The sequence below is a fragment of the Crocodylus siamensis genome, chromosome 1, assembly GCF_052110815.1.
Source record: "Crocodylus siamensis isolate JL-2025a chromosome 1, ASM5211081v1, whole genome shotgun sequence".
Classification (NCBI taxonomy): domain Eukaryota; kingdom Metazoa; phylum Chordata; order Crocodylia; family Crocodylidae; genus Crocodylus; species Crocodylus siamensis.
Window position 1 is genome coordinate 419,085,255 of NC_143395.1, and position 27,186 is coordinate 419,112,440.

General features: G+C 53.0%; 2 protein-coding genes across 2 annotated transcripts in view; both read right to left on the bottom strand.

Annotated features, from left to right (window-relative positions):
* Positions 1–909: 909 nt before the first annotated feature.
* On the bottom strand, positions 910–8,083 carry WDR73 (WD repeat domain 73). The gene is made up of 8 exons (XM_090030894.1): positions 6,958–8,083; positions 6,809–6,876; positions 6,565–6,653; positions 6,314–6,402; positions 4,710–4,777; positions 2,940–3,104; positions 1,835–2,200; positions 910–1,444 (listed from the first exon to the last, which is right to left on the bottom strand). The coding sequence occupies exons 1-8, from the start codon at positions 7,059–7,061 to the stop codon at positions 1,221–1,223; spliced, it is 1,173 nt and encodes a 390-aa protein (XP_089887020.1). The 5' UTR covers positions 7,062–8,083; the 3' UTR covers positions 910–1,220.
* Positions 8,084–18,733: 10,650 nt separating this feature from the next.
* LOC149875504 (disintegrin and metalloproteinase domain-containing protein 20-like) overlaps positions 18,734–27,186 on the bottom strand; it is a 69,288-nt gene continuing 60,835 nt past the window's right edge. The window contains exon 19 of the mRNA XM_090030893.1: positions 18,734–20,252. Coding sequence (XP_089887019.1) covers positions 20,128–20,252 — 125 coding nt within the window. The 3' untranslated portion in view covers positions 18,734–20,127. The remainder of the gene's footprint in view (positions 20,253–27,186) is intronic.

Here is a 27,186-nt window from a genome sequence, read left to right on the forward strand (position 1 = left end):
AGTTCTAGGTGGATGATTTTTTTTTAGTATATTTGTTTTCTTTCCTAGTTTCAAGGTGGCAGCACCTCCCCTTTCAAAAGGAGTACTTCGGGGAGGGCAAGCAGAGGGATTCCTGGTGGTAGAGGTCAAGGGTTAGGGGTGGTACTTCCAGTCCCAAGATGGTGACAAGGGGGCTATCAAGGGGTGGGGCTACCCTTGTGGCCCTCGATAGCTCCCCAGAACTCATCAAGCTGCCCTCCACCCAAAATTATTGGCCGCCCTGGCCTAGGATCTCTTGAGCATGTATTAACGACCTTTTATAGATATTGGCCACTGCAGTCTGCTTTTCCTGCGGCAGGCTTGGGTGTGATGTCTTGTGTTGCACAAGGGTTGACTGTAGTTTTATGAAGAGTTTAATTTTGGATATGTCTGGGCTGGTTTGGACAGGGCTGATTCTGAAGTGAAAATGAAGCTCCAGGGGAGAGCTGCTACAATTGCTTGTCCCGTACCAGGAGAAGTCATGGTGCTTCTGGCTGTGGCATTTGGAGTTCCCCAGAAGTGCTTATTACTTAGCATTGTGCTTCAACTTCATGTCGTACAGGTAAAGGGCTTAAGGAAACGGGAAGCTATACTACCACAGACCAAAGGTCCATCTAGCTCAGCAACCTCTCTCACCCCCCTACACCACCAGACAAAGTCAAGCCTTTTTTCACCTGGGCTGGGTCAGGTCCCCCCACGCAAAACGGGCTGGGTCAGGGCCCCTTTCTTCCATGGGGCTTGCCTACCCCCTGCTCCTCTTCGCATGGTCAGATGGGGCCTCACCGTCCTGCCCTGGGGACGGATCAAGACCACCAGCTAGAACTGATCCATAGATGGACTAGGCACTGCCCACCTGACCCGTGAGACCTGGGTAAGCAACACTGCTCTGGAGTAGGTGATTTTTTTAATGTAAAATAACCGTGATGACCAGCAAGAACATGGAAGGTTTTCAACCTTCGTCTGCAGGGCTGGAAACCAGGAAACAAAACAGCTGCCTGAGAGCGAGTAATGGGCCATGGGACAACACACCTGGGATAACTGCTCCCAAAACAACGCTGGTTTGACAACAGTAGTCCTTGAATTTGGGATTACTGACCATGATTGTCAGCCTAAAGCAACCTTCACAGTTGCCCGTGCAGAGGCAGTCCGAGATCTGTGAAGAGGACTGCAGGAATGGCAGCGAGGTCCTAGGAGAAGGCATGTTAACTGCTGCAAGGATCCATCCAGTCCCAAACATGAAGGGAGCCATCGCTGGCTGCCGACAGCAGAGTCCTTGGTTTCCACGGATGCCACGTGTGTGCTGTGACCACGGCTCCATTGCCCGCTCCACTGAAGGCATGTCCTTTGTGAACAAACAGTGGGGTCGCTTCCCGGCTGGAGTCATCCCAGCTCTTTGTGTCATAGACATGAACGGTCCCGTCAAAGCCTTGGTTAAAAGAAACAACAGAATTGGTACAAAGCCTTGAGCAGGAAGCCCTATGGCCCCTTCAACCAGTTACATCCAGCTCTCGTTCAGTGCCCTCTCTGGAAAGTCAGGGAAGAAACACACCAGGGCAGACACCTGGTTAGAGGCTTTTGTGCAGCTACCAGAGTCAGGGCTGGTTTTGGCCAGAAGGAAACTGCATCCCTGTGAGCAGTGCTGGTGGCAGCTGCTGAGGGGTACTCTGCAATGACCGCTGCCCGACTCCACTGCAAGCCATGACAGAAGCCCGGTCAGCGCATGGCCTCAGAGATGCAGACTGCTGTGGGCCCAGGCACTGAGCCAGAGTCAATCGCACTAGACACATGCAGCCTTCCCCTTTCTCCCAATACTCACCTGAAACAGCAAGGCATCCCTCCAGGGCTGGAGCCCAGGAGACACCCAGGAACTCCGTGTTCTGCCCAGGCACAGGGACTTTGCACGTGGCCTGTTTCAGAGGCGTTGAGCCACTTCTCAAATCCATCAGCATGAGTTGCCCCCCAGATGAGAAGCAGGCTGCAGTGAGTGCCCCCCCGTCAGGGCTGTGCCCCACGCCCATGCACCAGTGCTCTCCTCCCAGGGCTGACGAGACGGGCGCACCCTCCAAAGGACTTGGTGGCTGCCGAATATCCACCAAGCTGAGTCGTCCCTTCATGGAGCAGACAAGAAATGTGTTGCAGTCCAGGAACTCCAGGCCACCGACCTCGTCGCTGTTGCTAGAGGCTCGGAGAGAAGGAAGAAGCTCAGGACTCAGAGGGAACGGCACGGTTCGGAGGCTGCTACTCCAGCCTCTATTTAGGGGCAGGACAAACGAGCGGGCCGGAGCGCGCTCCTCAGCGGGTACTAGGGCCGTCTCCCTGGAGGCAACTTCATGAATGAGGGGCAAGAGTTTTTCAGCACGACTGACCACAGAGGGCTGGAGACTGCCCTACACCCACCCTTGCAGGGGATCGTTCTGCTGTCCCTGGGTAACGTCCAGCCCTGGGTGCAGCTCCTGGGGCAAGGCTGAGGCACCACACAAGTCTCACTTAAGACCTTTGCCCTGACAGGAATGTCACCCATGAATCCAAACCCCCAGCTACAGATGGTGCAAAAAGAACCGTGGGGTCGCACACCTTTCACGGCCAACAGTCGTGATGGGAACACAGAGGGGCAAACACAGACCCTGTGGTGCTGTCCTCTTTTCCCACAGCACCAGGCTCCCACCACATGCTCAGGGTGGCTCCTGAACAGAGGTAACTCCCATTTGCACAGCATGGGGAAGTAGCAGGACTGGCCCAGGTTCACAAAGGGTATCTAAGTGCCGAATAACAAGTCATTTCAATGGGAGTTTGACACCCAAGGAGGAGGAATCTCAGCATTTAAAGCATGACCTCCATATGCCACCCGTTCTGAGCACTGATACCCTGCCTTGCCCAACCCCCAGCACAGCAAAGGCAGGCAGCGTTTTGCGGCCAAATACCTGCTCTGTAGATGCTTCTCTTCGACTCGATCTCTGTAACTTGGACATTGCTGACTCTTGAGCCATGAAGCACCCAGGGGTTCCTAGCAAAAGCAGTTGCAATTTTGGCCCAAGATTTCTCACTGGCATTTCCCGCAGGGATGGTACTTATAAAATTAATAACATCTATGAGAGAGAAAAGAGAAGAGCTTTACTACAGTGCGAGGCCTTGCTGATCTACCGCACAGACAGGCTTGGTCAGCATGCAGACATACAAACCGACCGATTCCTTGTATGACTCAATTCTCTTCCAAGGCAGAAGCACCGTGTCTGCCGGACATGCCGTGACAGGCTAGTTAGAAACCCAGCAAGTCCAAGCTGGGAAGTGTCAAGCTAGTGGTTTGCAGTCACTACAAGCAGAATAAAATTGATGACACTTCTGAGCCATAGATGCCAAGTGGCTTTACAAAGGCAGATAAAACACCACGACCAGACACAGGGCAGGGGAAGCAACTTGTAATAGCTGACAACCCATCGAGCCCTTTATCTTGTCCTGCTCACAGCTCTCAGATCAGCACCTGCTAAACGAATGGGCTTCGTGCAAATGCTTGCAAGAGTGATGGAGCAGCTGCCTGGTGAGAGGCAGGTCCAAGGTGGGAAGTGGGATGAGAATCCCAGTCTCCCGGCCCTCAGGCTGGTGCCACAGCCACCGGGCTCTGCTGCCTCCCCAGGGGAGGAGCACGAACCCAAGCGTCCAGCCAAGCAGACGCCTGCAGGGCAGGGGACTCGCCCCGCCACCAGTACCAATGAGCAGAAGTCAACAGGCTGCAGCTGCAGGAGGAAGTTGGGAACAGATGTCAGGGCCGGCAGGAGGGGAAGGGAGTTCCCAGTTCACACCTAGCAGAGGCATGGCCATGGCAGCATGGGCATCCGGAGTGAAGTTGCTGTGGCCACAAGCCACCTCCTAGAGCAGGGGCAAGCAAGATGCAGCCTGCAGGCAGGATCTGGCCTGTCGAGGGATTTTATTCAGCCCATGGTGGGTCCCTTGCGCCTGCGCGGCTCAAGAGCAGGGGGCAGCCCAAGTCTTGGTGCGTGCAACCAGTCCCAGGCACGTGACAGGGTCGCTGCCAGACTCAGTCTCCGGGCAGGCTCCGCGGTGGTGGCTCGCTGCCTGGCTGCTGCTGCCAGTCCAACCTGTGCCCACAGCCAAGGGTGCTGGACAGTGTGGTGAGCTAAGCCGGGCAGAGGGGTTGGGGCCGTGGGTGGGCGGGAAGTGACATCCGGGACCTGGATGGACGGGCTGAGATCACGGGGCGACGACAGCATGGGCCCGAGGCGTGATCCGCTCCCCACATGTCCCAGCCTGTGGAACTGGTGCCACTGCAGGGATGTGCGGGTCACGGCTCTGCCTCTGCACGATGACGGACCCAGCCCTGGAAACAGCTCACAGAAACTCCTCAAGCAGCCCTGCAGCCCAACTAACTGCCCACCGCTGTCCTAGAGATGGCACGGCCTCCAAGACGCAACCTGCCCTCGCCCTGCAGGCAGAGGCATTCAGCCCACAGTGCTCCTGGCTACAAGCAGGTTCCACTCCAGGACAACCAAGGCTGCCGAGTCTTTCACCCCAAGGACATCTGTGGGCTTCGGTGGCCGGGCTAACATCCTGTCCCTCCCAGACCCCCAGTGCACCAGCAAGCAAACCTCCGAGGAGCACGACAGCTTTGCATCTGGCAGATCCCAAGGTGCCTGTGCTGCACCACTCAGCTATTATTCATAGACAGGTTCACTTACCAGTGTCCTCTGCTGCCATCTGCCAAACCTGCAGGGAACTGTCAGGGGGCCCACTGGTCACCAGCAAGCTGGGAAGACAGACAGAGATGCGAGCTCTTCAGCAACAGGGAGCAACCCTGCCCCTCATAGCTTCATATTTCTTAGGGGTGGAAGGGACCTAAACAGATCATGAGATCTGACACCCTGCCCTGCGCAGGAACAGGTGCCACAGTCATATCACCCCAGCCAAATCTGTTCAGCCTCCTCTTGAAGACTCCCAAGGTAGGAGAGAGCACCACCTCACTTGGGAGTCCATTCCAGAGCCTGGCAGCTCCGACTGTAATGTCTCCTGATGTCCAGCTTGAACCTCCTCCCTAACAATCTGTAATCCCGGGTAACTCTTGGTAACCCTGGGTAATTCCTAAAACCCTCAGGCCAGGCCTGCCTGCTCTGGTGCCTCCTCACACCCCGGCTTGGCCACTGCCGTGCTGCACCAGCCCTGCCGCATCTCTGCAAGACATTTGGGCACAGCCCAGACTGGGGAACCCTACAGGCCTTGGGCAGGTGAAAGCAGCCCTGGGATCGCAGCTCTAGCAGTGCTGCACCAAGACTGTTCTGTTCACCGTGAACAAACCCCGAGGGAAGGAGCCGAGCCAGGAGCCGTGTGCATGGTGGCACAGATCTCGGGGCAGGGGCAAAGCCTGCACAGAGGCATGAGGCCTGTCTGCTGGCAGGGATGTTCCCCACCCAGAGGAGGCTAAAACCAGAGACGCTGCAGATGATACGAACTCTTTGAGGAGCTGGCTGGGAACCCCTTCACGAACTGTCTAACGCAGGGGGTTTCTGGCTGTGGTGGCCGAAATGTTTGAATGGCTTTTTCTGCATTATCCTACAGGAACCACCTCAGGTGGGGAATAAAAGTGATTTTCTAATTTCAAAACACTTTGGCAAGCGCTGCCTAAAGAGAAGCCGGGTCAGGGCAGAGCCGAGGTCCCCAGCCGAATGTTTCCCGTTGTCGTCCCATCAAGACAGCAAAAAACCCAACCTGTGTCCTAATGCCAGATCGAAAACGTGTCCGAGGTGAGACCATCACTGCAGGATGGAGAGGTTGGCGATGGCCCAGCCCTCCCACAGGCCCTGCGAGAGCCTAGACAGCCAAGAGCCTTGGGGTATTCATGTCAACCTCGCAGCTGCTGGAGAGGGAGTGGAGCTAGGGCAGCCTCCTCTGCACAGCTGCTGTTGGCTCCTCCAGCCTCCCCTCCCCAGGTCACATCAGCACAGCAAGTGCAGAGAGGCCAATACCCCCCAAAGCCCTCCAGCATCAGCCTCCAGAGCGGGGAAAGCAGGACAGGAGGGAGAAGCGACTGCCCCAGCAAGAGGTAAATGCCACAGATAAACCTCTGAGGGCAGACAGGAGCGAGGTACAGACCATGCCGGGGGGAGACCGGGTGCACGGGGCCAAGCAGACCAGGCTGCATCAGGGAAGAGGCCACAGGGAACAGCAGCACACAGGGAGGAGACAGCGAGAAGCAACGGGAAACACCACAGTAGTGGAGAGAGAGATGAGAAAATAGAAGTAAGCGAGCCAGAGCCGTGACTGTCACACGTCGTAACTACCAACCTACCTGGTGTCTGGCACGTGCTTCAAGCCATGTACTGGGCCGCGCGAAAACCCTCCGCGCTCCACCTTGAAGTCCCTCTCTGGACATAACCCCTGCAAGCCAGAGGCAGATGGGCCGTCACTACCACCGGACACGCAGGCAGCGCTCCCGGCACCCGTGCAAAGGGCACCACGAGGCCTCTGGTGGGGGGGAGGCAGGGGGAGCCCTCGGCTGGGGCCAGAGCTGGATCCCGCGATGCTGCCCCCGACCCTCACCTGCTTCTCCTGGGCGCAGAGCCGCGGGGGCAGCCCCAGCTGCAGGATCTCGCTCCTGCTGCAGCTGCCGTATCCAGCCACCAAGAGGCCTGGGGGTGGAGAGACGGGGTGAGGCGCCGCGGCCTGCGGGGCCCCGAGGCACGGCCCCGCGGCAACCTGCTGCCTGGGGGGGGGCCCTGTCCTTGCCCCTCCCCCTGCCCCGCCCCCACCGCCTCCCCAGGCCTCAACCCCAGCCCCGGCTCACTCGGGCCGCGGCTCCACTCGAGGACGCGCGTGGGCTCCTGCAGGTCGAACACGTGCAGCTCCTCGTACCTGGGAGGCGGGGCGGGCGCGTCACGTGGGGGAAAGGGGAGTGGGAGGGGCTCAGTTCCACCCCCGGCCCCGCCCACTCACAGCGCGAGCGAGTCCAACACCCAGTCCTCTTCCTCTTCCTCCTCCTCCTCCTCCTCCTTCTCCTCCTGCTGCGGCAGCTGCTCCCCGTCCATGGGCGCCGCCATGTCTCCTTCGCGTCACTTCCGGCACGCCTGCCCTTCCCAGTCACGTGGCCGCCCCCAACCCGGAATCAGGGGGGCGGGGACGGTGTGGGCCCGAGCCTCCTGGCGCGCATGCGCGGGAAGGAGTCGGGGCTTTACGCCGGCTGCAGCTGAAGAACACGCATGCGCGCGCGGAGGAGGAGGAGGGTTCTGCTCCCCCTCCCCGTTCTGATGTCGGCGGGTGCGCATGCGCGCCAAGAGGAAGCGGCAGCTGCTTCCCTTCCCCCATGCTCAAGCCGCCCGGTGCGCATGCGCAGCATCCCCACAGTAAACTATACTAGAGGGCAGGTGCTGCACTTCCGTGCAACTAGGTTCACCTCGTGTGCAGTAGGTTTAGCAGATAAAGGCCGGGGAATAGATAAGGTCTCTTTTTGCACCAGAAGACTTTCTACCATGGTTATATTGGTTTCATACCTTGCGAAAAAAAAAAAAGGAACAGATATTTCCATGCGTTGATGCTTCTAGCCTCTTGGGTAGTCAAAAATGAACGTCTGCCATTTGGATTTCCTTGAGACTGGCTGTGCACTTCACGGTGTTTTCTAGCATGGTAGCAACATCCTTGTAGGCACGTTTCTTGAGTCCTTTCCCAGAAAGTCCTGCCTGAATCTTTCTCGGTCCTTGCATGCACGGTCGGGATGCAGAATGATGAAGAAAGCCCTGCGCTCAAAAGCTTGTCTAACTAGTTGTTAACTTTTATTGGATAAGCTCTACGGTTGGAATAAAAATTATAAGATCATAGAAAACGAGGGTTGGAAGGGAGCTCAGGAGGTCACATCCAGTGCAACCCCCTGCTCCAAGCAGGACCAGCTCCAAGCAGATCATCCCAGCCAAGGCTTTGTCTAGCTGGGTCTTCAAAACCTCCAAGGATGGAGGTTGCAGCACCTCTCTGGTGCTCCAGTGCTTCACCACCCTCTTCATGAGAGAGTTTTTCCTAATATCCAACCTCAACTTCCCTTGCTGCAGCTTGAGCCCATTGCTCCTTGTCCTGTCGTCTGCCCCCACTGAGACCAGCCCAGCTCCGTCCTCTTTGCACCCCCCTGCAAGGAGGTGAAGGCTGCTATTCAATCCCCCTCGCTCTTCTCTTCTGCAGACCAAATCAGCCCAGTTCCCTCAGCCTCTCCTCACCTATCAAATCCCCCCTTGGTCTTCTCTTCTGCAGACAACATCAGCCCAGTTCCCTCCTCTCTTACCAGTCATGCCCCCCGACCCCCAGCCACCCTCCACCAGACTCTCTCCAATGTGTCCACATCCCTTCTGTCCTGGGGCCACAGCTGGACACAGGACTCCAGATGTGGCGTCCCCAGTGCCGAACAGAGGGGAGGAATCACTGCTGGCACCGCTCTGACCAGTGCAGCCCCTCAGCCTGCCCCAGACCCCAGCTGCCTTCCAGCTGCTGCCTCAGGGCAACGAACGAGCCTGCGAGTCGTGACCAAGCGCCGAGCAAGCCCGGCCCCACCTAAGCCGCTCCGCCGGGCTGAGCACCCTGCTTCCCGCCAAGGTGCCTCCAGCTCAGCGGAGAATCGCCTCCTTTTCCTCCGGGTCCAGCTCGCGAGCTCCTGAATGCCCCAGCTGTTACCTGTCAGGTAAACCGACACCGCAGGACGTCAACAGCTCGGGGCCAGCGCTGCCTCCGGCGCTCCCTGGGCTCATTGCTGTCATCCGCTTCTTTAAGCCCCAGGGAGGTTTGCAGGAAGGAGGCGCGCACGGGCAGCGGGCACAGGGTCCCAACCTGCTCCGCTGCCCTTGCCCGGGACCGTTTTAACCGCGACCTCCTGGCTCGCTGCGGCTCAAAAGCCTCCGTGTCAGCGGACCACGATGCTCCTCCGTCACCGTCGTGTGGCTCTGGGGGCTCGGCGTCCTGGGAGGGGCGCGGGGCGCCCGTCTCGCTGGTGGGCAGCTCCTGCGGTGCTGGGCGCACCCCGAGGTGCTGGGTGGCAGGTCTGGGAGGACCTGGGAGGAGCGGGGGCATCAGCCGAGGGCTCGCGGTGGGTGCGGAGCTGGCTGGACTTGGTGACAGGAAGGCTGGGTTGTGCCGGCTGATGTGGAAACTCGGGTGTGGACGGCAAAAGGCAACTTCCCTCGTGAAACTGCAGTGTGAGCTTGGTGCCCAGTAGCCTGTTTTACTGAGCATTAGCAAAATAGTGCATTTTTTTAACGTGTCAATGCGCTACTGTGCATTAAAGTGCATGTGTAGATGTACCTACTGGGTTGCAGTGGGGCTCACGCTGGGCATATATCTGTATATGCAGACAGAATGGTTAAGGGAAAAGACTTGAGATGTTTCTCTTGGCATCATATGATATTGGTTATTAGTAACCAAGTGCTTGCCACTTAAGGAGCTATTAGTGCAGGCGTGGTCAAAATATGGCTTGTGGGCCGCATCTGGCTCACAGGGATTTTGTCCAGGCTTATATAGCACTGGTGCTCGGCAGAGCAATTGTTTGATTTCCTCAAAGACTCTTGTTGCTTGCTTGGACCAATTTAAGTGTCTGAGCCTACCCTTTGTCATGTATATAAGTGGGGCCACAATCTCAGAAAATTTTTTGATGAATCTCCTATAGTAGTTCGCGAAATCTAAGAATGATCTAAGTTGCCTCCATGTCTTTGGTACCTTGTAGCTTCTTATAGCCTCCACTTTGTCTGCTAGTGGTCTTATCTGACTATGTCCTATTTGGAAACCCAGATACTTGGCTTCCTCTTGCCCTAAACTACATTTTTTGGGGATTAGCTTTAAACCTGCATTTCAGAGTTCTTGCAGAACAGCTTGTAAATGTTAACAATGTTGTTTCCAGTCTCATGAAAAGATTATGGTATCATCAATATAAGATGATGCATAATCTTGATGAGAAGCTAACATCTTATCCATCAAACATTGGAAAGACGTTGCCACTCCATGGAGGCTGAGCAGCATACTCTTAAATATATATTCCACAGGGTCCTGGAAGCTGTTTTCTTGTTGTCCCTAGCATTCATGGTTATTTGCCGGTAATCTTTTGTCAAATCTAGTGTCGATATATATTTGTCCTGGTTGATTTTTTCTAGCATTTCTTTTATTTGAGGCATGGGGAAAGCATCAGAAGTTGCTACCTTATTAACCTTTCTAAAACCTACACGTACCCTGATAGTGCCGTCTAGCTTTGGGACTATCATTAGTGGACTTCTCCATGGACTCTTTGACTCTTCTATAATATCTGCCTCCAGCATCTGTGCAATTTTCCATTTAATGGCTCTCTGTAAGTGCTGTGGTAATCTTCTGCAGTGATCTCTGATGATACACTCCTGGGGTATCCTGATACCATGTTCTACGCCCTTGGCTCTACCGGGTTTTTCTCTAAATACGTTGGGAAATTTGGATATCAACCATTGTAGTTCTTCCCTCTCTCTAGTGGACAGTTTCTCTCCTATCTGTGGGTCTCCTGTTATGAAGTCTAATTTTCTAGGATCTCCTATATCAGGGGCAGGCAGTTATTTCAGGTGGAGGGCTGCTTACCAAGTTTTGGCAAACTGTTGAGAACTGCATTTCCCTCTCTGGCGCAGGGAAGCAGGAACAGAGATTAGGCAGAGGTTTCTGGTTGGGAGGGCAGGGCTGGGCAGACCTTGCTGCTGGGTCCTGCCACTAGCTTCCTCTGGGTCCTACTGCCCCTGGCTCCTGTCATCTTTGACAGGTAGCTAGGTGCAAATAAATATTAGTTTTCTAAATTTGGAGGGACCCTGCAGGCCAAATAGAATGGCCTGGTGGGCCGGATCTGGCCCCCAGGCCGTATTTTTCCCATCCCTGTCCTATATCATCTGGATCTCCTATTGCTCCTTGCATCAACCATGCTTCCCTGTCATTCCACTTCTTCAGCATGTTAATGTGGTCATTTTGTTTCCTCTTAATGTGTCTTGTTCTTTGTACCTCATAATTTACGGGTCCCAACTTCCTAGTCACCTGGGAAGGGCCTTGCCACCTTGACAACACTTTACGGCTGCTATCTGGCAGCAACCCCAAAACCCAGTCTCCTCCTTTCAAATCTCTCTCTTTGGTATGGGAGTCGCAATTTCGTTTTTGTCTCTGCTGGCTAAGTCCTAGGTTTTTGTGCCCTCTCCAACCATTCCTGAAGCTCTCGCACAAATCGGGGTTGTCTCCCTTCCTCTGGTGACCCCTCGGACCACCTCTCACAAATAATATTGAGCAACCCTCTCAGTTTGTGTCCATAAACTAGTTTGAATGGGGTACACCTCGTGGACGCCTGGGGAGCCTCTTTGACTGCAAACAATAATGGACTCCCATTTCCTCGGGTCACCCTGAATGCAGGCCCTTAGCATACCCTTCAACGTCCGGTTGAACCTCTCTACTAGTCCATGAGTTTGGGGGTGGTACATGGAGGTTTTGAGCTGTTTTATCTTCAAAATTTTACACACCCCTCCTAACACTCCCAGCATAAATGTCTTCCCTTGGTCTGTTAAAATTTCTTGGGCAATCCCCACTCTCACTACCCACTTCAGCAACTCCTCTGCTATCTTAGGCGTTGTAATATTCTTTAAAGGTATTGTATCTGGGAGCTTCGTAGTGTAATCTTCCATCATTAGCACATGCTGGTATCCCACGTTACTACTTGGAAATGGTCCCGCAATATCCAAAGCTATTCTCTCAAATGGACGAGCTGCCTGGGGTATTGGTATTAACGGGACCTTCACGGGCTTATAACTGGAGACTTTTTAGCACTCTGGGCACTCCTTACAGTATTTTTTATACAATCTTGTAGAGGCCTGGCCAAAAAACCCTTTGTTTCAACCGGGCTTCTGCTTTATCTCGGCCCAAATGTCCTCCCATGGGTAACGCGTGAGTGATTTGTAACAATGGTAACCAGTACTGTCTAGGCACCAGGATTTGAGCTGCTTCCTCTCCTCCCCTGCCTTTGTCTATCTGGTGCAGTATCCCGTTTCTTACCTTGAAACAAGGGGTCATCTCCCCCAGCTCAGGTTTGAGCACCTCTTCCTCCCTCTTGGCTAGGTTTTCTTCAAAGATGTTTTGGGACAATGACTCCTGTTTTTGGTTTTCTCTAAAATGTCCCTCCCCTATTATATCATCAAGATCTATTCCTTCCTCCTCCCCTTCTGGCTCTTCCTCCCCCTCTATCTGTTTCACATAATCTTGGGTACTTATTTCTCCCATGGCTTTTGTGACCACTTTTTGCAAGTAAGGCCAGTCTGTACCTAAAAGCGTAGGGCAGGGCCGGGACTCAGCTAATCTTACCACAGTTTCTTCCATTTGGTTTAATACTGTCAACCTTAGCCTTTTCCTCTGATATGTGTACGGAGCCCCATGTATACAGACCATACTGACCCACGTTGTTAATTCTCCCATGTCTGGTGTCACTAGATATGACCTAAACACGGGGACAGCAGGTATTGACAACAGCGGGTGCAATTATGTCTCCTATTTTTACCTCGACTATGGGTTTGGCCTTGCACCATGGCCCCTTGTGTTTCCTGAAACTGCAGTCCGTCTGCTCTTCATGGGGAAACTCGTGGGCCCCTTTGCTTACCCCTTTCTTGTTACAGTATCTCACTATGTGCCCTTTTTCTCCACACCTAAAACAAATCACCCCTTTCGAGTCCCTCCAGATTTTTTAAAACTGCTATTATGTCTCCTCTTAAGCCCCTTTTCGGTTAGCTGAACATGCCTGTTTCCTCCCACGTCTCTTCATATGACTTGCCTTCAAAGTCCTTTATCATTTTTGACATCTGCCTCTGGGCCCTCTTTAAATTCTCTAAAATATGGAGCCCAAAACTACACGCAAGTACTCCTGATGAGACCTAGCCGGTGCCAAGTAGAGAGGCAGTATCACCTCTGGTGTCTTGCACCTAACGCTTCTGTTGATGCAGCCTAACACCACATTGAGCCTGAATCAGCCATCCAGGAGTTTGCGGCCATTACTCCTGGCTCTTCCCTCGGGTGCCCTGCTGAACGGTTGCTCGCCGAGCCTTTGATGTACGCCCCTAGGGTAGCAGGTAAGCTGCTACCAAGCGCCCTCTCAGCCTCCTTTTCCTCAGGCTGAAAAGTCCCAGATCCTCAGCCTTTCCTCATATGGCTTGCCTTCAAGGACTCTGATCATACAGGTGGCTCTTCTTCAGGCTCTCTCAAGCTTGCCCACGTCCTTGTTAAAATGCAGTGCGCAGAACCGGACGCAGTCCTCCAGCTGCGGTCTCACCAGTGCTGAGTACAGCGGGGGAATCACCTCCTTGGTTCTGCTGGAGATGCATCGATTGATGCATGCCAGGGTATTATTTGCCCTACTGGCTACAGCATCACACGGCCAGCTCATATTCATACTGTGGTCAGATCCTTCTCATTCAGTCCTCCAGTTTTCTCTCAAGGACGTTGTGGGATGCCAGATCAAAGGCCGTTTGGAGGACAATGTCAACCTGCTCTCTCGTGTCCAGGTGGCGAGTTACCTGGTTGTAGAAGATGAGGTTGGTCAGGCGAGACCTGCCCGTGATGCTGGCTGTTCAGTCTTTCCTTCTGCAGGCTTCTCGCAGATAGACTCCTTGATGAACTTTCCTCGGATTTTCCCTAGGGTGGAAGTTAGGCTGATTGGCATATAGTTACTCGGGTCCTCCCTCCTGCCCTTTTTGTGGATGGGCACAACCGTGGCCCTCCTCTAGTCCTCAGGGACTTTTCCAGAGCGCCACGAGTTGTGGAGGAGTTTCGCCAGGGGTCTGCAATGGCTTTGGCGAGCTCCTTCAGCACTTTTGGATGAAGATCATCTGGTCCTGCTGACTTGTATATGTCCGCCTGAGCCTGCAGGCCAGCGAGAGCGTCTCTAGGGGCTTTGAGGGACAATGCTGGGGGGGTGGTACGTGGCCAAAGGGGCACGGATGATGACAGGCCCCTTCCCCTGGGGGGAATCATGGCTGACCCAGAGACCAGTTTGGGGGTGGGGGTAGGATCTCCGATAGCCGTGGAGACACCACTTGGGATCGGGCCCCTCTGACCTCTCTGCCTCCCTCGCAAACAGCTGGACAGGGCTCTTTCTTGTAGAGCTGTTGCAAGAGACCACGCTTAATCCCAAGTCTCCCAGTAGGCACTGCCCGGGGTGGGCACGGCCTGGAGGAGGGAGCTCGTGCCAGTCAGAGAGGCAAAGCCGTGGCCTGGATGGATCTCCCCACTTCACGGGCATCGGCAGTGCTGCCCAAGGCTGCCCTAGTGTAGACAAGCCCCAGCTGCAGCATCCAAGATAAGCACCTCCATCCTCCATCAGGAAACCAGCTCCCTGCTTTCAGGTCTTCGCATTACCCCTCCTCAGAGCCCTGTCCCATGGCAGGCACCCCCCCAGCTTCCTCCTGCCCGGGTGCCCTGGCATGCAGCACACCGGAGCAGCACGGACATCGATGAGGATCTTCGTCTTGGAGGCCCTTTCCATCGCTAGCTCCAGGACCTGGATGGGTACGGGGAGAGGAGGAGAGGGTCAAATCCCAGCCAGCCCCACAGTGGGTGATCTGCCCCGCCCCGCCCCGGGGGAAGGCTGGCTCACACCCCCAGGCACTACAGAGGGTCTTTCCCCACTCGGTGTGGTGGGAGACACAGATCCAGGATCTGGCCCATGCTGCTGCTCGCCCACAAAAAACACCTTCGCTGCCCCCCCGAGCCAGCATGATGCAGCCCCCCAAACCAGCGCAATCATGGCCCGCAGGGTGAGAGGCTTCCACTCACCATTTCCTCCACCACGTCCCTGGAGGTGGAAGCAGAGAAGAGGGTGCAGAGCATTAGGATGCACCCAGAGCAAACCCGTCTCCCAGCCTCCCCGTGTCTCTGGACACTGGAAGGCCCCAAGGGGGGTCTCACGGCCAACCTCTGGAGCTGCGCAAGTGGGTTTTATGTAGCTCATGCTCCTCTCACCTTCACCCTGACAGTGGCCGAGATGGTTCCCTCAGACTTAACCCCCACCAAGAGAAATCCCCACTCCAGTGTCACTTAAAGCAAACCAGGGACTGCCCTTTTTTTCACTCTGTGCTTTGTTAACTGGTGGAACTCACTGCCACAGGAGGATGAACACAACCCAGTTCAAAAGGCACTGGACAAGTTCACAGTGGGCAGGGCCACGGCAGCTACTAAAGACCTCTGATAACCCCAAACCATGACTGTGTGTGCCCAGGAGGGTCTGCCAGGGGGTGTAGCTCTGAGCCATTGGGGCATGCAAGTACCCCACCGCCATTAGCTCTTGGCCCGTGGTCTCAAACTCACAGTGAAATCGGGCTGGAAGGCACCTCCGGAGGTCACATCGAGTCCAACAGAGGTGCTGGTGTTACTGCTGGACCAAGACGCCGGTCCTAACATTCCTGCAATAGAGCGTGTTTGGAGGAATGAGTTTTGACCGCAAAGAGCTCTCACACGTACTGCCGCGAAGTCTCCATCGTTTCGTCGCTGACTCTACGAGGCCCTCGGGCTGACAGCAGTGCCAGCAGCTCCCGTGCCAGCAGCGATGTGAGCCTGGGGGAACGCGAGGCAGCATCCTACAGGAGGGTATTAGGGGGTCCTGCCTAGGACCACTGAGCAGATGTAGTGTCACCGACCTGTCCAGGTGGAGGAGATTCCCCTGCTGCAGCTACAGTGTAAGCTCAAGGGAACTGAGGCTTGCTGGGATGGACAACTACCCCAGGAAAAGCTCAGGCTGTTCCTTGGAGCGGGTGGTTGCACTGGGGGGGAAGCTCACACCCCCAAAATGGGCGTGTGACAAGTACCAGCTACCAAGACAAGCCAGGACGGATGGCGCAGACCTTGGGAAGGACTGGCTCACAACCCTGCCCCCATTCTTCCAGGGCCCAGGAATGCCTGCATGGTGGACACCAGCCCTGCCAGCGAGCAGATGCACACCTATACTCTAGCAGCATCATTAAGGTCCCGCTCCAAACGCCTACGGGCACCCGAGGCTTCCTTCTGTAAGGCTTAGGGTAGGCAACCCTGGCACGGGTGCCAGAGTGTGGCATGCACAGGGATTTTGCTTGGCATGCACACCTTGGGGGCACAGAGAAGGGGCCAGGGCTGCATTGCCACACCAGGGATTGGGACCCCTGCAGCTCCCCCGCTGTCCACCCTGGCATGCCAACTTTTTACAAGTTGAGGTTGCGGGTGTTTTTGGCACTGGCCAAAATCGTTGCCAGCCCTTGGCTTAGGGCATGGCTGGACTTGCAGACATCCACTGCAAGTGTTTTTTGATCTCTGATGTAATGAAACGTGGGGCAGCGGCATCGGTCAAAGCACAGCTCTCCCAAATTCTGCAGCTGCGTAACCACCGATCGCACAGGGCTGACCACCAGATGTCATGTGCGTCTTCCACACTGCAGCTGTGATTTCTCGAGTGACATTCATTTAGACGGAAACCGAAATGTGTGCATAGCAGTTAGGTTTGCTGCTGCAATTCTGACTTTGCCGTTTCCAGAGTTTTCAGTCCGTGGCCATGCAACCTTTAATATTCATTTAATCAGAGAGAATTCTCTAATTATTGCTTTAAAAAATAAAAACATTTTTATTTGCAACTCCCATTTGTAACTGTCCCTCAGCTCCCTGCAGGGGGGTTACAAAGAGGATGGCGCTGAACTGCTCCCAGTGGGGGGCAGATGACAGTTCAAGGAGCAATGGGCTCAAGTTGCAGCAAGGGAAGTTGAGGTTGGATATTAGGAAAAACTTTCTCAAGAGGAAGGTAGTGAAGCACTGGAACAAGTTATCCAGAGGGGTGGTGGACTCTCCATTCTTGGAGGTTTTGAAGGCCCGGCTAGACAAAGCCTTGGCTGGGATGATGTGGTTGGGGCTGGTCCTGCTTGGAGCAGGGGGTTGGTCTAGGTGTGACCTCCTGAGGTCCCTTCAACCCTCATTTTCTATGATTCTGCGGGCCTATTTGTACAATCCCCTGCAAACACTTCTGTCCTGAGCACAATGCACACATAGACGCAGAGGGTAAATCTGAACACAGAGTAGCATCGCTGAAGAGATTTTCAAGTTCTCATACTTCCACTCAAGATCTAAGCTGATTTTTGTGCAAACGCAGAAAAGCAATCCCCACTTTTAGGGGTATTTTCTTGCCAAACTTCATTTTACCATCTCTGTACCATAACCATTTAGAGAAAAGATTACAGGAATTCCCTTCTTTTGAGAGAAATGGTATTTCTCTCTTGGCCTCATTTGGAAAACGGCTCAACTTTTTTCTCTCTTTCTGCGCGCCCTTTTGCGACACCTTCATGTTTAACATGGTCGATGCAAAATCACGTTATAAAATGAAAAGGAGGAATGGTTTTATGATCTTTCAGCCTCGAGAAGTCTTCTATACTCGTCTCATATAAAAGAGTAACTGAAGTGAGAAATCTGAAAATTACTTACTGGGTGCATCTACCCATTGCTGTACGGCAATGTTGCTATGGCGCCATGCTTGGGTTCTTCCTTTGGGAAGTAGTCGAGCATGGCGCAGTTACCTCCTGTACTGCACCACGCACACCGCGCAGGGTTAGCTCTGGCTGCTATGTCGCCACAGCGGTGCATTATGCCAGGGGAGCGCGCCGCTGTGGCAATGTAGTTGCTGATCATGTGTAGACCCACTGCTCGCTGTGTCGCTGTAGCGCGCCATAGGGTGACGTAGCCTGTCGCCATACGGTGATGTGTACAAGCGCCCGCTGAGTCTGCAGCATCAGAACAATCTTGCCTTGCCTCTCTTTTCTTTTTTAGCTCCTGTCATACATACACATCGTGCTTAGTCAGCATGAAATTTGGATGTGCCTTTTATGACAAGGCTGAATCTAAGTTATTAAGATGCATTCCAATTACTTTGATTTAGAGGAGGGGCTTCCTAAAATATCCGTAAGGGTTGCTCCTGAAGCTCTTAAGAACAGGTTAGATACAGATTTGTCTAGGATGCTTTGGATAGCAATGATCCTTGTCTTGACTAGCTGACTGCTTAAGGCAGGGCCGGGCAATTATTTCAGGCAGGGGGCCGCTTACTGAGTTTTGGCAAGCTGTCAAGGGCCACATGATAGGTGGCCAGGGGCTGGTAAATATTAATTTTCTAAATTTTGGGGGGGCCTGGTGGGCCACATCCGGCCTGCGGGCTGTATTTTGCCCACCCCGGTGTAAGGACACTTCTATGAAATATATAAACATGTCGATCATTTTGCAACTCAAGTTAGACTGGTCTTGGAAAGTGGCGGACCCTCCCCTTAATAAACTTATTGCAATAACCAACATAGCCTGTGAGCGATGACTGATGCTGGCCTCCTCTTGTCCCATTTCCAACTCCTCCATTTCTCAGCAGAACTTTGATCCCGGAGAAAGGACGGATGTTAGACTCAAGTTTGGCTAGCAGCGCAAACTCCTAATAAAACCATGGAAGGTATCGAAGCAGGTTACCAGAAGAGAAACCAAAGCACTTGATGCCGGAGGAGACAAACCACTCTTGCAGCCACACTGAAGATGATTTATTTAAGTTGTGGGCTGGATTATATAATAATCAAACTGGAACAAATCTAACTGGGTACGTTCTGATGGCCAGTGAAGTTAGCCTCCAAAATTTACCGCCTCAGTTCTGTAATGGAAAGAAACACAGCATTAGAGGGAGAGAAATGGACTGAAACCCCATAATACCAAAAACTGGAAAACTTGATTTTCTGGTTTCCAAAGATGGAAGGAAAGTAACAGCTTGAATGATTCCTCAAGAGAAAACTAAATGAAAATTGCCATTTTTTCCCCCTCAATGTTTCTTGCAGAAAACAACATTTTCAACCTGAATGTCGTGAATGGGAAAGATTTACAGACAAGCAGCGGTGGCTGCAAAAACAGTGATGGAAAAGAGCTCATCTGTTTCCACTACCCTGCAGGCTGTATCTTTGCATTAGAGCATATAGAATGCTTTTTTTTAAACATGCCACTTAATGCGCAGTAAAATAGGCTACGGTGCATTAAAGTGCATGTGTAGATGCACCTACTGGGTTGCTGTGAGGGTCACGCTGGGCATACATCTGTATATGCAGACAGAATGGCTAAGGGAAAATGACTGTAGTTGTTTCTCTTGGCATCGCATGATATTGGTTATTAGTAACCACGTGTTTGCCACTTAAGGAGCTGTTAGTGCAGGGGTGGGCAAAATACGGCCCATGGGCCAGGCCTTTTGTCCAGGCCATGGAGGGTCCTTCAGTCCCACCCAGGCCAAGTGTGGGGGCAGCCCAGGGTGTCGCTTATGCGTCTCATCCTGCCTCCACTCAGTGTATAGCTGGACTGGAGTGGATCATGGCTCTGCCCCAGCCCTTGGTCCTATCCTGTCACTACCCCAAGATCCCGGATGCAGGCAGTCACAGAGTGGGGTCGGAGGCAGAGCTGCAATTTGCTCCCTGCACGTCCCTGCCTGCAGAACCGGCGCCTGTTGCAGGGGAGTGCGGGCACCAGATTATGACTCTGCTCCTGGCCCTGGCCTTGCACTCTCACTGCCCCATTTTCCCAGCTCTGCCCTGGATGCTGCTCCCAGCTGCCAGGCTGAGCGCAGAGCAGAGCCACACAGGGAGCGAGCGGTTGCAGCGGGGTGGTGTTGACCCGGTTCGTGACAGCTTACCCCAAGTCCCTATGTGGCCCCTGGCCCAAATAGCTGCCCACCCCTGTATTAAGTGGGTCAAAAGGAACTGCTTTTTCAGCTGGCAAGCAATATTTGCCATGTGTTTTGAGAAAGCAGGAACTGTAAGGATGGGCTAGGACCAAATAGGGCTGGAAGTGTCAAAGTTGTCATGTAATCGGGAATCGTAGAAAGGTCAGGCTGGGAGGGAGCTCCAGAGGTCCCATCCAGTCCAACCCTGCCTAAGGCAGGATCAGCTCTATCTACACCATCCCATTCAAATCCTTGTCTAACCTATTGCTGAAACTACACAGTCAACCCTGCCGTGAGACTGAGCCTGCCACAGGGAAAGCAGGGGGACACCAGAGTCCTTCTGCTGCAAGCATTGTCAAAATATGTTCCGGCAATCCAAGGGAGAGGGCCATGTAACTGAACTTAGATTTTATATAATTTAAACATTAATGATTTTTTACCTGCCGTTTGCAGGCAGATTGGCGAGTTCTAGATGTTATAATACCAATAAGCATAAGGACTGTGACAGAGATACTGATGACTATTTCCAAAGCAATGTTTTCATCGGTACCTGGGAAGGAAACGAGACACTTTACATTCAGGCCGGACTGGTACAACTGCAATGGGTATTTCTGTAGATCTGCTGCTGTCTCTATATCAGTTTCCCAAACTTTTGATACCTGGGGCACACTTCTTTTTCCAGATTAAAACTGGTGGCAATCATACCGGTGCTGAGATGTACTGTTACAAAGATGACACCAAATCCACCAGGAAAGGATTAGTCTCTGCACCAGTCGTTCTCAAGGCCTCCCTTCATAACCTTTCTGAATCTCACAGCATCTTGCTTGAAAGTCCCTTAGATCTAAATTCAGAAAAGATTTGGAGGGGGGCCTGGAGGCGATTAAAAGCTGAGAATCACTGATCTAGCTGGTGCCACCATCCCCTTCTGCCAAATCCCCAAACCCTGTGTATGGGGCTAGTCCATGTACCCTCCCCACTGCTTCTGGATTGGGGCTGGGTCCACATCCCCTTTCCCCTGTGGGCCAACTTCCTTTCTCCTGCAGGGCAACATAGGGGCCGGCTTGCTCCCTGCGCCCCTCTGTGCAGCTGGATAGTGTCCACCGTGCCTGCCCCGGGTGCCAAATTAGGACCACCGGCTGCATCCAGCCTCCATCCGGCCTGCCAGATGGACACTGCTGATCTAATGCATTTGGTCTATGTGCCCTATGCCAGCATGGCGGTTGCCTGTCCCACTGCTGCCTACCCGTAACCCCCATCTTGGGTGGCAGAGCAGAAGCCAGGTGACAGCGTTGCATTGTCAGCAAACCGGGAAAGAACGTGTGACATGGTATTGCTGCAAAAAAAAAAAAGTCTGCCACAATTTCAGGCTATGTATCAAAACCGTACCTAAGGGGTAAGGAAGGACCTCATCCAGGTCCTTCTCGTCTCATATTTTAATTATTGTAGCATCTTTTTGTTTTTATTCCTGGCATGTTTTTTGCCCAGCTCATATCTATTCAGAATACTGCATGTAAGGTCATTTCTCCAAGCACTTCTCTGTATCCTCCCAGGGGCCCCATTTTCCATCCCATCTAAAATGTGAAGTGTCCGTCTTTACTTTCAAGACCATTCACAACCAGTCCCTGCTCTATCTGTCACGTCATTCAGTATAAATAAAATGCTGCCCCTTATCAGCCCAAGTCATCATCCTTCTTCAGCTACTAGTAAAGATTTTAAAATAAGCATCCTCATGCTTTCTTCCATGCTGCTGCACCTACTTGAGAGCAGTTCCCTATTGACAGCTTGAAAAAACTCTTGCCTGGTGCAGGAGAGAAGGGGACTTGAAGAAGGGAAGCTGTTTGTTGGTGAGGAGTTTTAGAGTTACTGTGCGGTGGAAAAAAAGGGGCTCTTGCTTACTCTCCTGTTACTGATGCTTTGAGCTGTCTTTTCCCCATGTAATCCACTTCTCACGTGCATGTGCCCCACGCACTTGCAATTGGTGCTGACTAGCAGTGTCTGCTGGGGGCATGCCTGTGCCCTATGCACCCTCATCTCCCATCTCACCAAGGACACGAAGGCTGGAACAGGCCCAGCTTTCTCTCCATTCCTCCATCAGTGCACAATCCAGATATCTAGACAACACATCTTGAAGAAACAGCTCCTGTCGGATCAGTAACCACTCTGTTTTCTGTAGCTGCTTGCCCACATCTACTTCAGTTCTGCTAACTCGTATCCAGTGACTGGGTACATAGAAGACAAGTGCTCTGAGACCCAAAGAGAAAGGGCAGGACTGCTCTGCTACTGTTGATACCATGCCATAGTGTCTCACAATTAAGGAACTATAAAGGACTGGATTGTAAGACTGAAAAAAAACAAAACAGTGCAAGCTGTATTAGGAGCTTTTGACCTCTTGCACTTTTTCATGATGGTGGGTCTTATCAGGAGTCCAGAGACCTTGAGCGTGAAGGTGGTCAGGTGAGCCTGAGTGCGTCTGTCACCAGCATCTTGATACATAGAAATGCAGAAAATGGCGCTCCTTTCCATGCGTGGAATGGCCTTTTCATCAATTTAAAGATGCTAGGACTTCTCATGGACCTGCGCTCTCAGCTCGGTCATGTTGGTTGGATAGACGCACAGATTTGTGCCACATTTGCATGCGACATAAGTATAATCTGGAACTTGAGGAGGGTGGAACAGGTTTGCACTTAGAAGTCCACTTACCCATTTAATAGGTGATCTAGAATCAGTGCCAGCATGTTTATCGCTTCCTACTGCCAATCGGAGCGAACAAATACCAGTATTATCTACACGCAGCTAACACAGCACTAATGCGCTAACAAGTGAAACTCGCTGAGCGGTAAGTGAATCGGGCGTCAATGTAAAACGAGCACTATAGCGGAATCGTGCTGAGCGAAACAGCGTTAAGCAGGGGGTTGCCTGTCTTCTCCAAATCAGATCTCAAGTTGCAGTGTTCAAAAAAACCACAGAGTTTGCTAAGAGTCCCTTTTTGCATCCCCTTTGCGCAGTACAGAGAAACTGAGAGCAAGCAAGGCATTTCTCTGCCCTTTATGCCCTCAAGTAGTGGCTGCAAGAACACCTGTGGCAGAGGCGCAGCACCGAAACACGCTGCTGGCCACAAGAACGTCATCTGTGCTGACTGCGGCTCGTGGGTATCAGCGATGAGCTACGTGTGGACAATCACTTGGAAAAAACATTGGACGGGGTGAGAAAAATCTGGCCTGCAGGCTGAATCCAGCCCACCAGTTGATTTTATCTAGCCCATGGGGCATGGTACGGCAGTCCCTGGGCAAGCAGCACCCGAGCCCCTGCATGGGATGCTGGGTGGAAGCAGCCTCCCCCGTATCTGGCACCATGCGGCAGGCCCTAGGCAAGCCGTGCTAGAGCCCTAGCAGCTCCAACTCTGGCTGCCACTTGGTGCAGGGCTGTAGGCCCCCCGTGCTGTCCTGTCCTGCCATCGGGGCTCCTGGGAGCCATGGGGTAGAGGGAAGGGGTGTGCATATGCTAGGAGCCCTGGTGGTGGGGTGCTAAGGTGCACAGTTGACAGCCCAGAGTTTGCAAGTTCAAGGCCACAGCAGAGTTGTTCATGGTACAGCCAGGTCAGATTTCAGTGAATCCATAAATTTGGCTAAATACCCCGTCACAAGGGCATGAGAAGGAAGGAAGTCAATAGGTAACAGTCTCTCCCAGGCGGCCTGTGTGCACGGTTGTAATGCCAAGGCTGAGTGTATCCTATTGTCATGGGACGGGGTCCTGCAGGATAGCCGTGATCTCCCCAAGGCCCCCTTACTGTGCCAAGTTGGCCCACTGGGCACCCTCTATTCTTGCCCGCCACATCTTTGATGGTATGAATGATAGCGAGTCTGCCTCTAAGTCCTCTTGGACACAGTCGAGATTGATTCTCAGGACCCCGTGGGTCCCTGGACCCCTGGTGGGTCCCACTCCAAGATGGATGTCACAATGGGTGTTTCGGGGCACCCCAGCCTTATGTGCTATGGGTGACTCCAACCACCCCTGTACCACACCCCAAGCCTCACAGATGGTACCGATGTTGTTTTGCTTTGGGCCTTGTTGCAGTTTGGCCTCCTTGTCCTCCCTGGGCTCTCCACAGCCATGTCTCGCTCTGCACACTTTCTGGTGCTGGGGTCTGTGCACCCCCAAATGTTGTGCACTCTCTGGTGCTGGGGTCTGCATGCTGCCGTGGGCCCCCCATGAGGCCTCCTCCATCCCCTAAAAGCCTCACCCAAACCACCGGTGTTATACAGCAATAAACCAAACACAAGCCCCTGGGCCATAACATAAACTCAAGTCGCCCGGCTATAACGTTGCTCAAACTCTACCGGGGAATACGCCGTCCCACAGCAGTATCAGGAGCTGGTTGTGCAGTCAGGCCTCTCCCCTTTACTTGCTCCGGGAGAGCTCCTTCCCCCTTGGCTGCCGGCAGGGAACTGCCTTCCTGGCCCCAGTCCTGGGCTTTATATATGAGCCAGGCTCCGCCCCTTCTGGTCAGGTGACTGCTGGCGGGTATGGGCCGCTAGCCTGTTCTGGCTGCCCTGGTAACCCACAGCTAGGGCCTCCAACTCGCTGCTACGGCTCTTCCCCTGGCAGTTTCAGCCCTTTAAAGTAGTGGTCTCCAAAGTGGGGTGCACGCAGCCCAGGGGGTGCGCAAGACGATCCATTGGGGTGCAGGAAGAAACTATTAGAACTTCTATTTATATTTATTTTTTATCTAAAAAAATAAGGAAGAAATTGAGCTTTACTAATATTTAATATACGGATTGACACTGGCGCCCACACTCGGTCCGTATCACGTACGGTACACGAGTAGTACGTGTATATAATTTATAAATAAATAAATATACATATATTGGGGGTGCGTGCTCAAAATTTTTTTACTGATAGGGGTGCACGATCAAAAAAAGTTTGGAGACCACTGCTTTAAAGGAGCAGGGCACCCTAGTGCCCTGTGGCACCTACTACCACAAAAGCTGACATTATTTTTGTCAACTGTGCTCATTGTGACCCAATGGCAAGACAGCCGAACTGGAGACAAGGTGCCTGTAATGATTACACCTGTACTGACAACCTATGCTACACACAAGCTCTCCTGCAAGACTTTGTAGCCAGGGGAAATGGAGAGGACCTCATCCACCATTGCAGGCTTCATGTCCTGGTACAAGGGTGGAGTTTCTTGCTGTAACTTGAGCAGGACCTTGAGGGGAGTCACCCTGTGCCTCATTTGGTGTGTGAGCCAATTTACTTCCTTGGGTTGCAGCCATTGCTATACACAAGCAAGAACTGAACGCTATACATGACACTCTGTCCCAAATTCAACTCCCCTTTAGGCAGGTAAGTAGCAATTACATAACTAAGTTAGCTGGGTATGTGGGATTTTAGGCCACTAATGCAGGATTTTAGATCCTACTCCATGGGAAAGCTCATTCCTCAGGGAAACAGCAGAGGAGGAACACCCCTTCCTCCAAACACACAGCTTTTTGGCCAATAGCCTAGTGGTTAGGGTATCTGCCCAGCATGCAGGAGATCCAGGTTCTAGGTCCCCTTCGCTAAGGAGGGGTTTGGCACCTACATCTCCCCCTACTTGACAAAAAGCTGTTCTGGTAGATAGAGGTAATGGCACTCTCCACCATCCCATTGGGGGACATATGAGGGGTCATAGAAGAGCAAGCTAGAAGGACCGTGGCTCTGAGATGGGCACTGCCCCAGAAAGGGAGCAGGCCTTTGGTTACAGCCCTCCTGCTGAACCCAGCGAGATTTCTGCACTCTGGATTTAACAGTCACTGCATAAAACAGATTGACTGCAACGGGGCAGGAAACACATTTTCACTTGTTGCGCACACATGTGCCATGTGGCATCTATGATGGCTTTTTTCATCTGCCAAGGAAGCAGGGGCTAGGAAGATGAGCTACTGTTGGACTGCAGGATCAGGCAGGGTATGCTCGAGGTACTAGGAGACTTCTTGGGCGCTTGGTGGATGGGTCGTGCTCACGTGTGCAAGCCGATTGTCAGACATGGGCTACTCACAAGCATTCGTTCAAAGGCACGATGGGGTCTAATCCCTGATCCCAACAGCTGTGCTGGGCATGGCAGGAGGCATGATTTGGGGATCAGGGATTAAATCATGCCCTACCTGCCAGTGCATGGGGAGCCCAGGATCATGATTATGGGCTCTCCCTGCAGTGGCAACCAGCTGATTATTGGCTGGGTCCAGGGACTACCGGGGACTGGATCCAGCCCCAGTGAGCCCCATGATGGGTAGAAACTGTGTGTACAGTGGTTTTTACAGGTCCTGGCATACCTGGACCTGGGATCAAAGAGCCTCTCCCTGATCCCATGGTCCCATCATGCTGAGACCTTTAAAAACTGCATGCAACTGAGCTGCCCATGAGGTTTTCTGATGTCCCCAGTGCATGTTTTTGAATGTTCAATAGCAAAATTAATTCTGGGACAGGGGAGAGGCTTCTTGATCTGGGATTGTGATTCGGGGCTCTCCCTGCACTGGCAAGTTGAAGCCTGAGGATCTGACAGTCAGCTGATTGTCGGCTGGGTCCAGGGACCATACCAGGGTCTGGATCCAGCCCCAGTAAGGCCCCCCACCTCATGTGGTTTTTAAAGGTCCCCTGGGTCTTTTTAGAGAGAGAAGAGAGAGAGGGGTCCCATGGTGCAGAATCCAAAGGCTCACATGATCTTTAAAAGTCCCAGCACCTGGGGTCACTTTTTCTCCGTTTTAGGTCTGGTTCCTCCTGGGACCTGAGTGTGCAGCTGGCCTGTACATGCAGCTTTCTGACATCCCCAGTTCTCTGATCCCAGGTGCGGGCGCACCATGACCTTTACAATCTGTGATTTGAAGGTCTGGGGTGCAGTGAGCCCAACACTGGGGAGACATTCCCTAGTGCCGGGCTCACGGTGCCCTCCCATCTGCCCCTGGAGATAGGAAGTGGGGCATGGAGCCCAGAAACCAGTTCAGCCTCCAGCCCAACTGGGTTGTGTCTCTGGATGCTGGATCCCCAACACTCAGCTGAGCATCAGGATCTGTCATGGGTCAGCCCCAACCTGCCACACGTTCAACTTAAGGTGTTATACAAAGAAGCCACAAAGGAGTTACGCATTATATGTGGAACAACCTTGTGGCTTGTTTGCTGTATTATCACAACATAAATTAATTTGAACATGCGGCTGGGTTACTATTTAAGGCACAACTAACAGGTTAATTGCTTCTGACGTGTTACATCTGCCCAAGGACTTGGATTAGGAAGAAGTCTTCCTTCCACTAGGATTGACATGCTCCACGTTTTAGTATCATTTTGGCACGTTTTACTTAAATTCCCTTCCACTGTAGGGGTTGGTGATGCTGGCAATACCCTTGTCCTCTGCTTGTTTCCTGTGGCACACTGAGTTTTGATTTCTCATATTAAACTCTTGGCTTGTTATAGATGGCTTGGTATAACTTTATGGCTTTCAGCAGGGC

Excerpts from the sequence above, each read along its gene's own strand:
- WDR73 (XM_090030894.1), bottom strand. The coding sequence starts at position 7,061 with ATGGCGGCGCCCATGGACGGGGAGCAGCTGCCGCAGCAGGAGGAGAAG. Across the intron at positions 6,654-6,808 it reads CGAGTGGAGCCGCGGCCCGA|GCCTCTTGGTGGCTGGATAC; the intron begins GTGAGCCGGGGC and ends CTCCACCCCCAG. Across the intron at positions 1,445-1,834 it reads GGGATGCCTTGCTGTTTCAG|GCTTTGACGGGACCGTTCAT; the intron begins GTGAGTATTGGG and ends CTTTTAACCAAG.